General features: G+C 41.0%; 1 protein-coding gene and 1 long non-coding RNA gene across 2 annotated transcripts in view; one reads left to right on the top strand and one right to left on the bottom strand.

The window, feature by feature from the left end:
• The first annotated feature begins 248 nt into the window (after window positions 1-248).
• On the top strand, window positions 249-753 carry LOC121962691. The gene is made up of 2 exons (XR_006107157.1): window positions 249-338; window positions 443-753. It is a non-coding gene; the product is annotated as an uncharacterized LOC121962691 (long non-coding RNA).
• A 6,559-nt stretch (window positions 754-7,312) lies between these two features.
• The window catches only part of arhgap39 (Rho GTPase activating protein 39), a 119,622-nt gene continuing 116,600 nt past the window's right edge, over window positions 7,313-10,334 (bottom strand). Inside the window, exons 9-11 of the mRNA XM_042512818.1 lie at window positions 9,868-9,959; window positions 9,489-9,658; window positions 7,313-7,557 (exon numbers count right to left, since the gene is read on the bottom strand). Of these exons, the coding sequence (XP_042368752.1) occupies window positions 7,363-7,557; window positions 9,489-9,658; window positions 9,868-9,959 (457 nt within the window). The 3' untranslated portion in view covers window positions 7,313-7,362. The remainder of the gene's footprint in view (window positions 7,558-9,488; window positions 9,659-9,867; window positions 9,960-10,334) is intronic.

Genomic DNA, 10,334 nt, shown 5'->3' with positions numbered 1-10,334 from the left:
GAGCAGTGCTGCTCAGCTGCGGCAGTGTTTTTTTGTCTTTTTCATTTTATCATGCGTTTCATGTGCTGTGTTTCATCCTGAACAGTTCCAACTTCATTCACCCTGCTGAACTGCTGGAGTTCGCTGAGAGACTGAGGACACATCATCCAGCAGACCGCTTGACCCTTGACCTGAGAAGAAATCTCGGAGACCGAGATCCCGACACCTGGAACACTGCATTGAAGATGCTCCAGCCATTCTGTGTTCTGTGGTTAATGGATGGAATTCCACCAACACAATGGCGGACTACATCAGCAACATGTGAACTCCCTGTGGGAGTGAAAGGTGGCTGTGAAAAGGTAGCACTTAATGTAAAGTTTGTAATCTTTCAGCTCAACAGAACACAGTGTGTTCTTTTGTCAAAGCTGCAAATTCCAAAGTCAAGCTTTTATTGTGTTTTCAGATCTTTCTTGACTCACACCTGCAGCATCAGTCACCTCTCCACTGTCCATAAGCTGCAGTGTGTGTGTACGCACTGTTTTGAGCAGTCAGATGGAGAGCAGAGAAGTGTATCAATCTGGTTTTACAAGTTCTTCTAGAAATGCATCTTTCTGTTAAAATTACAGTTATGGTAGGACATACATGATTTTACTTTGTCATTAGCTGTGTGACATATTTCATCGGCTCCATTTATGTGACATTTATTTAATGCAACATTTAATATGTTCTCTTGTATCAGAGCACACAAAATAAACAAGTATCCTGTTAGTTTGACATTTGAATCGTTTATTAAACCAACGGCCATTACACTTCCAGAGTCGTCCCTCGGACAGAGTGTGAGTGACAGTGGACATTAAGGAACAACTGAAAAACCTGGAGGATTGACGTCAAGGTGAAGAGCAGTTTCACAGCAGCTATCTCACACCTCCTCTTCATTGTCTTTTTTTTTACATTAGACGAACAGCATCGACACCGACTACCAAATCATCATTAGTAGGAACCAAGTAGAAAAAACAATCAGAAAAAACAGATTAAAAGAGCTTAATCTTTTTCTTAGTGGATTTTTTAAAGCTAAATACTGTAACACTTATGTTCTGTAAATTCAGTTTGTTTTCCTCGTATATTCTCATATTTTAGTAAATTCAAGTCATAGAGAGTGAAGACCCTATGTCTGCATGCTAATCAGTTGATTTGTGGGGTCTATCTACAACCATCTCTCACAGAAAACAAAGACACTCTCACAAACACACACCACTTACACACTCATACACACTGCCGTGACAGTTCAGCCCGGCCAGGCTTTCATGTACTGTGATTTTACAGGAAATCAAGTGAAAACTGTTGGCCTGATCCATACCTCATTGAGAGGTCAAGTGTCAAATGAGGGACAAGTTTGTTCTGGTGTGGTTTTCTTGTAAGCATGTATGTATGTTTATTTAAAAAGGGACAGTGTCCAAACAACATGAACCTTACAGAGTAAAAACATGAAGGGGTGTCATGTACTGGGTTTTATCTCATTCAGATTTTCCATCCAGGGCAGGTAGATGACTTTAAACTCAACTTTGTGCCCTTTTTCAATTTTCTCTTAGATTTAACCCTATAAAAACCAGGATCGACATCAGTTTTCTTGTGCTGTGTTCAGCCACCGTTTACGTGTTCAAATATTTAAACCTTTGGGCCCTGAGCATATTGGTTTGACTTGTTTCCAGAACATGGTGAAAAAAAGGCAAGAAATTAGTAGATTTAGCAAATTATCTGGAAAATGTCAAGAAAACTGTGTTCATAATTGTTATTATTATTAACCCTAATATTATTTTAAGCACTTTTTAAAGCTTTTTTCTTATTGGTTTTTGTTAATTTACTTTCCTTTATTTCTTCTAGTTTCATAAGTAATTTTCTTTCTACTTTTTACTAATTTCTCACTATTCTGGGGGTAATTTCTTCTTAAATTACTCATTGCTTTATTCCATGTTTTTAAAAGAAATCAAGCCAATTTGCCACTTTCAAATGATAAAAACTGCTACAAAATCTATCATCATGTTGACAGTTGCAGATGGCATAGGATGGCCTGTTCAATGTTAGCTTCCTGTCCTCAGATAGTTTACTTACTTGCTAGTGCAGTTTACACATTGCATCTTGTTAGTTAGCAGGAGGTCACCTGCTTTCTGTGTAGAGCTTGGGACACTGTTTAAACCTGGCAACCCCAATGATACTCCTTTTCCACCAAATCAGCTCTGGTTCCTGAATCCATTTCGTTCAGGATTCTTTGAACCTTCATGCTATCTGGTGAGTCAGTTTCCACCAGTTTTGATCAGAACAATTGTAATTAAGGATGTGTGATCAATGGAGGCTGTTGCATACTGCACTCCTCAAAGTAAACAGTAGCAGTAAGATGGCAGATCACGCTGTTTACCTGCATGTTTTTGCAGGTATTTGGTTTTATCCCAAAACAAATATGGGCCAACTATCAGTCAGTACGTTTCTATGCACAGTGAAGTGGAGCTACAGTTATAGCTCGATGGGGCCATTAGTTGGACCACTGTCCTTGTCCCAGTATACAAGCACTGGGGGAGCATCCATTTATTGATAAAGTATGTGCGACTCCTCCACATCAGGTGCAGAGATGCTCCCTTTCAGCTAGTTTCTATTGGACCTACTTCCTGTTGACCTATTACATCACATATCAAACAAGTTGTTGATACCTTTGTCTAGTTTTGTTCTCTTCCCTTCTTCTTTTTTGTTTTTGTCGTCTTTCTTCTATAAATGTATGCTGTTTGACCTCTAGGTCAAAACCCGGCACAGTGATAATGGAGTATGTGCAGTTCAGGGCCAGTTGAGGTGTATACATGACAGAGTAAATCAACCTCCAACTGAATCAACTCCCAAATTATCTGTGTGTGTGTGTTACTCTGACTCCAAGAAACTCTACTTGGTACAATTTCAGTAGCACTAACATGTTTACATGTATTTTAAAAGTCCAGATTTAGTCGGACTAAAAATAATTTCACTGAACGAGCGTACTGAATGATACCACTGCATGCTCTTTTTTTTTCTCACTGAAAATCTCTTATTATTGTCCTCCATCCTGTTGTTCCAACCTGCTGAATATGACACATACACTGATGTCTTTATGGCTGCACTTCAGCGAAAAAAAAAACTGCTGTTTTTTAACTTTTCAGGTTCTGCACAAATGTATTTTTGGTGGAAATGCTCTGAACAGTTCAAAATTAGCTGCTGGAACCAGAACAGAACCAGTTCCATGTTGGTGGATAAGGGGTATATGAGGACAGGACATTGGCATGATGCGTTTTTTTTTTGCATTTAGCAGCTAATTCCATTCTAAGAAAATGTTGGGAAGTGTCAGGTGGTCCTACTGTCCAACAGGGAGGAAGCCGCCACTTTCTCTGCACACAGTGTTGCAGCATGTTTCAGCAGTCGGTGATCCAGCTGCTGTAGACTGATGGCTGACTTCGGCATCCTATAATCTTTCCTGCAGATCTCTGGTTTACCCAGAACTTTACTCTCCAGACAAATAACTTCTTTTTGGAGTATGAATGTGACCTCCAGCTGTAGGTATCAGGTCTTAAACTCACGTAGTAGTACTTGAATGGATTATAGGTAGAAACCCATGTAGTCCACAGACTGTAGGGATGATGGGTTTAAGTTGCCACTTTTAGACCTCGATCAATTTGAGGAAAAGTTACACTTTTAACAAGACTTGGAGAAAAAAAAAAGGAAAAGAAACAACCCCCCACCCTGTTACATGAACTTCCATAACAATTTCCACTGTTACTTATGGTGCTTTTTCTGCTCTTGTTTCTCTATATACTTATTTTTACAGTCTGTACAGTGTCAATGTACATGTCATCTATGTGGAGTGTGTATGTCAGAGTGAGTGAGCCGCCCATCACACACACAGCAACACTCATCACAGTCTCCTCACAAAGAAAAAAGGTTCATTTAGTCAAAGATCGACTGTGAGACTGAGTGTCGTCTGGACCTTTTGCGGTGTAAGTCAGTGTCAGGATGGTCCATTTGTCTGTGTGTGTGTGTGTGTGTGTGTGTGTGTTCCAGGATGGTGTGTGTTGTTGTGTGTGTGTGTGTGTATTTGTCTGTGTGTGTGTGTGTGTGTGTGTGTGTGTGTGTGTGTGTGTGTGTGTGTGTGTGTGTGTGTGTGTGTGTGTGTGTCTCCATGGAGCATTCACAATCAGCCTTTCAGTTGTGCCACACAATGAATCAAACCTACAGCGAGACTGACAGTCATACATCAACATGTATGTGACCTACCATATTGAACTACAGTCAATCCAACATCCACGCAATCATACACACACACTCTCGTGCTGTAACAAAAACACACACACTGGTGCCTACAATACAATATCTTGAGAAGGCATTAAGGAAATCTCCTCAAATAAATAGAAATAAATTAAATCATATAAAAAGAATGGGTTAAAAAACATAGAAATTCTGTTAAATACAGCAAAATCTCAAATGAATCCAATAAACAACAGTACTTGCTCAGAGACAAAGACCATATGGATGCAAGAGACGGTACATTTTGTAAACAATGATGGACAGACAGACAAGCAGGTAGACACATTCACAAATCATTAGTGAGCAGAAAGGCCTGTCGGGGCTTGGTGGTGGTGGTGGATTTGTTCGGTGGGGTCCGGTGGGGTCCGGTGGGGTAGGAGGATGGGCCTTATTGGCAGTGCTGCTATCATCTCTTCCACTGTGTGTGTGGCTCATGGTTTCAGGAGGGCTGTGGTGACAGGACTGCACCAAATACTGTGGCAGAGTGGACACACGTGACCAGATTTCCTCAAGATTACCTAATGCTAATTACTGCTGTGAGATCAGTTCACGTTAGAAGCGAGGACAGGAGATCATCTGTCAGAGCCAGGGCGAGAGTCGCTGGTTGATTTTCTGTTAGCACACACTGTTCAGCCAATCAGGAGAAACTAGAGTGGCCTTCGTTTGTGTTCATTGAGTAAAACATGGACACCAAAATCCACCTGTGCTGTATTTTAGCACTACGACTAACCAAAGTGTATGTGTAAAGCGAGAGGAAGAAGAAATATCGCATCTCCTTCATAAATGAAAAAATGAACTTGCAAGCAGAAAAAAATAAATAAATACTGCTGCTTACAATAATATGCTGCTTAATACACTCAGGGGACAGGGGTTGGTCTGCTACAGTCTGATGTGGTCTGGTTTGACCAGTAGGTTATGGTGGCTAATACTACCAGACTTTGATTTTCTGCATAATGGACCATTGAGTCAGTTTGATGACTTTATGAGTGTAGTCTGTTTTTGTTACTATCCCTGTTTTTCTGCATCCTCTACCAAAGGGTAGCCACTTTTGGCCGTGCTGAGTAAAACCATGCTGCAAAATGACAAATAAAGGACTGTCTAAATTAGAGGCCCAGTCTGGTTACCATGCTGTTTATTTTTAGGAAGTTATTTGGATGTATAAAACCAGGTTGTTGAATACCTGCTGGAGATAACTTTAGTTAGCTGCTTAGCTCACATGTACTTATACAAAAGTTTAAACTTTTGTCAGTATGGACATGCTACACACATGGTTAACTTGGTAAGTTTCTCTCAATTCAATCATCCAGTTCATCTGACAGCAAAAAGAGATGCAAAAAAGCATCTGTGTTTCTGTCTTTAGTTTTGTGTGAAAGGAATTAAAATCCCATCCCATATAGACGCCTGTCCCAAATATAAGCCTGTTACGTTTAGTAGTTTAAGCAAATAATCATTGAAGTTTTATGCAATGTAATTCTCCTCAATTATTTCCTTATGACCCTCCAGAATTGTATTGTGGTGTATTTTTGTGCAGAGACTCTGCTCTGTTTCCTGGCTTTTTCTTATTTTCTATGTCCTGTATGTTTAGGGGCATGTACCCCCACAGCACTCAGATGAGGTCTGGCTTTATAAAAAAGGTATCGACCAGGGGCCCGACCTTAAGCAGAACGCTTCCAAGAGACATAGCACAGAGAAAATGCAAAAATAGTGAGTCAAAACGCCAAATGAGACTGAATCTAGGGTTCATCGTTTTTACAAACAGTAAAATACAATACTGCAGAGTATACGTTTACATTTTTAGAATATACTTATATTCCAAAACAGTCTATGCTAATATGTCTGGAGGATCAAACACACCTCGGGGGGATTTGGTGTCCATGTTGTCCTCAATTTATAGCTTAGTGACCAACAGAGCAATCACCTTATCACTGTCTGCCTTTACAGCTGCACATGTTCAGGACAACAGAGTGAAGATAGACTGAAATGTTGTGTCGGTGGTTTCTGTCCCACAGTGACAGCACAGTTTGAGGCAAACAGGAGAGATTCTGCGTTGAGCTCTCAGCTTCCTCTAATCTGTGGCAGCGTGAAACATGGGCCATTTACATCTAGCAGGATCAATGTGATATAACAAAGCTGTGGTGGAGTGGTGCGGTTAGGATTTATATCTTGTGAAAATCTGGTGCTGAACCCTAAGAATGCATGGTGTGTGTGATGTACGTTTGAATGCGTCGTTCATCTGGGTGATGGATCTTGCGTTGATGGTATTATACACTGCAGGAGGTGGAATCCTGGGGCAAGACTTTGAATACAAGTGTGTGTGCATGTACTGATGTGCGTGTGTCTATTGTCTATTTGTGTATGTGTGTGTGTGTGTGTGTGTGTGTGTGTGTGTGTGTGTGTGTATGTGTGTGTGTGTTTAAGCAGGGGGGAACAAAGACAGCAATCAGTTCATATAAAACAAAGAAGTTGGATTTCAGATGACTGAGGTCCTTGACTGTGAGTGTGCCTGTGAAACTATCATGAATCCAACTGAATGATGAGATCCCTGCTAATTCCTTCACACTGGCTGTGTACACTGGATTATGTATGTGAAGGCACACACAGTACTGTTAGCGTATGAAAACCTTGAAACTCCAATAGTGGTGTTTTTCTCATGTCAATGTCATTAAAGAACTACATCTACTGAACTAGAAAATCAGCTGGTTCAACTCAAGATGTCAGTGGTCAAACTTGAAAACAAGGCAGTTTAGTTAGTTCCACAAAGTAAACATGTTGGAGAGGCAAGGTGTTCACCCAGCAGCGACAATGTGCATGTGTGATGTTCCTGTGCTGGGGGAGTGTGTGGAGCCTGTCAGGGAGGGGTTAAAGGGAGTGTAGGGGAGGCTGGGGGTAAAGTATGGATGGCGTGTGTGTGTGTGTGTGTGTGTGTGTGTGTGTGTGTGTGTGTGTGTGTGTGTGTGTGTGTGTGTGTGTGTGTGTGTGTGTGTTTGTGCGTGTGTGTGGTGTGTGTATTTGTTTGTGTGTGTGTGTGTGTGTGTGTGTGTGTGTGTGTGTGTGTGTGGTGGGGGGCTATAGGATCCCGTCCATGAAGCTGGTGTCCAGCCGCTGGATGAGCACCCGGATGAAGGACATCTCCTTGCGGGTGTTCTCAAAGATCACCCTGGGGTCGTCAGACTGGCAGCGCAGACAGTTGGGAGCCATGACCATGGCCAGATTGTTCACATCCATCTTGGTGATGGCCACGTTGGCAGGCTGGGCAAAGACCTGGACACACACAAAGTACAGCACAGTACCTTTAAACTTCAATGAATAGTCCACACTATTATTTGCTTTAACCACTGAACTCAACAGGCTGATATTTGGGACAGGTGTCTATATGGGACTTTTATTTCATTTAACACAAAAATGTTGCCCTGCAAAGATGGAAATACAATCAATGTTTATTTAAACCTCTTTTTCTTCTCTTGTTTACTACACTGATATTATTGTATTCTTTGCTGCTCTTGGTTTCAGTAAAAGAAACTGAATGAATAAATTGTAGAAAATCGATAATCCACTATCTCTAGCGTACGACTCTCTAATCTAAAGCTGCCCATGTCTGCAGCATGTCCCTTTTGACAACAGTTTAAACATCTTTATTTGTATGCACAATCTAAGCAGCTAACTAACATTAGCTCCAGCAGGTAGCCAAAGGACTAGTATAAAAATGAACTGCATGGTAACCAGACTGAGCTTCTGATTGAGATAGGCCTTTTGTGTGTGTTGCCACGCCTGGCTAGAAAAAGGGACTGGGACATTCTTATATTTAAAGAATTACTGTACTCTGAAGGCGCCTCAAGTCAGATTCAAGATATTTTACATTTTATTTTATTTGCTTTCTGTTGTAATGCTTAAGATGTTTAAGATTTTTATCTAAGCCCTTAGCTATTTGGTGAAGTCCATGCAAAGGAAATTCAGAGATTTCCTATAAAACACCTTATAATGGAAAAATGCTTGCTAGGCTAGACTCAGATGAAAATTGATTGAGGGACACCATCTGTTATTTTGATCACTCCTGCTAGTGGTAAGTTCTGTTCTGTGTTGTTTTTTTTTTACAGTCATTTGGGTGAACTCATCCTTAAAATGTCTTAAACTGTGACAGTGAAACATATTACTGCATGTAGAGATGTCTGTTTGATTGACAAGAGAAGCCTGTCCCACCTCAGCACCAGTCAAAGGTCATGGCTTCATGTTGATATTGTTATAGTGTTAGCTTAACCAGCTACAATTATATAACAGTTAGTTCTGACCAAGCAATTTGATTGGTCGAGAGGTATTCCATGAGTGCTGATATAGGAGTACAACATCACTGGGACTGTTAACTTTTAACTCTGCATGTATCACTCCGCTTCACGGCTGTTCAAAATCCGTTAATTAGTGTAAGAGTGAAAGTGGGATATGTTTTAAAAGTGAGATATGTTTATAGTAGTATGGTGTAAGCACAGGTTCAAACAGCGAGTTGTCACTGTCCACGTAGCTGTCAGTTGGTGGGGGAGGGAGAGAGAGAGAGAGGAGTGGGGGGCGAGAAAGAAAGGACAGGAATTTTGAAGTGTGGCTTGAGCTGACTCTAAAAGTTATGAAGAACCAGGAGGGGGCAGCTGTGACGGGTGGGTTTTGGTAAACGTTTGTTCTATGGGAGTAAACCAGCTGTTACAGATGTTACAAGGATGTGCAGTGAGACAGGGGCACACTCGTCTGACACTATCCACAGTCTGAGAGACACCGACACACACACACATGCTGTCTGAGACGAGGTGACGGAGATCACGGCAGTGAGCGGACTAACACTGCAGCAACGATCTGTCTGGTCACACTAACTCATCTGAATCTCACAAAGTGTCTGTTAACAGACTCTGATTTCACTGAAAACACAGAGATAGATGTTCATGATACTAAACAGCTGCTTATCTTCGGCACTCGGCCTGTAGCCTTGTGCCTACGACGGAATCACAGCGGTGATGATATACCAGCACAACATCATTCTCTCTCGTGTGATATTGTTTAAATGATGTTAGTGTGGGGCTGTAACTTGGCTTCAGGATTTTATTTACTTTAGGATTAGTGTTGGCTGTGTTAAGTGTGTGTGTGTGTGTGTGTGTGTGTGTGTCTGTGTCTGTGTTTGTGTCTGTGTCTGTCTGTGTCTGTCTGTTTGTTACCTGTAGGAAGCGGATGAGGTAGCAGAGCACCAGTTTGTTGATGTGTGGTAGACCCAGCACCACATTGACAGCTGCCTCTGGGTTGTCATAGTGACTGATACACTCCTCATAGAACTCATGAGGGATCAGCGGCTCCTCCAGCTCCCTGTACCAGAGCTTCAGCAGAGATGCTACACACACACACACACACACACACACACACACACACACACACACACACACACACACACACACACACACACACACACACAGACAGACAGACAGACAGACAGCATGAGACCTCCATGAAAACACATTAAAAACAGCTGAATTAAACTGCACTGTGCTGCACCTTGTCTGGGCTACAGAGAGTTAATGTGGGGACTCAGTGAGTGTTTACCTGGGATGTGTGGGTCTTCCAGTCCTGTGGGGATTTTCCATTGATCCACTTGCAGCTTTAGCGCATTGACTTCATCTATGTCCCCTGGTACCCTGGAGGTCAAAGGTCACAGGCTGTTTAACCCTTTGAAAGCTGAGCAAATTGGCTTGATTTCTTTCAAAAACATGGGAAGGCAAATTAGTATCTTAACAAGAATTGGCCAAAAATTGGCCATAAATTAGTAAATAGTGAAAGGAAAATTACCTGATATTAGAAAAAAGAAAGTGAAGTACAAGTAAAGGAACAAACAAAAATGAAAAAAAATTGAAAATTTAAAAAAAATTATATTAAATTTAAGAAATATGTTTCATTTAATTTTAAATGTATAACTATACCTGTAGTTTTCTTGATATTTTTCCCTAGAAATTTGATAATTTTCTAATGATTCTTTTTTTCCTAGCTCTTTTTTAAATTTTAATTTATATATT

This window comes from Plectropomus leopardus, chromosome 3 (genome assembly GCF_008729295.1).
Source record: "Plectropomus leopardus isolate mb chromosome 3, YSFRI_Pleo_2.0, whole genome shotgun sequence".
NCBI lineage: Eukaryota > Metazoa > Chordata > Actinopteri > Perciformes > Serranidae > Plectropomus > Plectropomus leopardus.
Note: the sequence above shows the minus strand (reverse complement) of the source record. Positions and strands in the feature narration are given on the sequence as shown.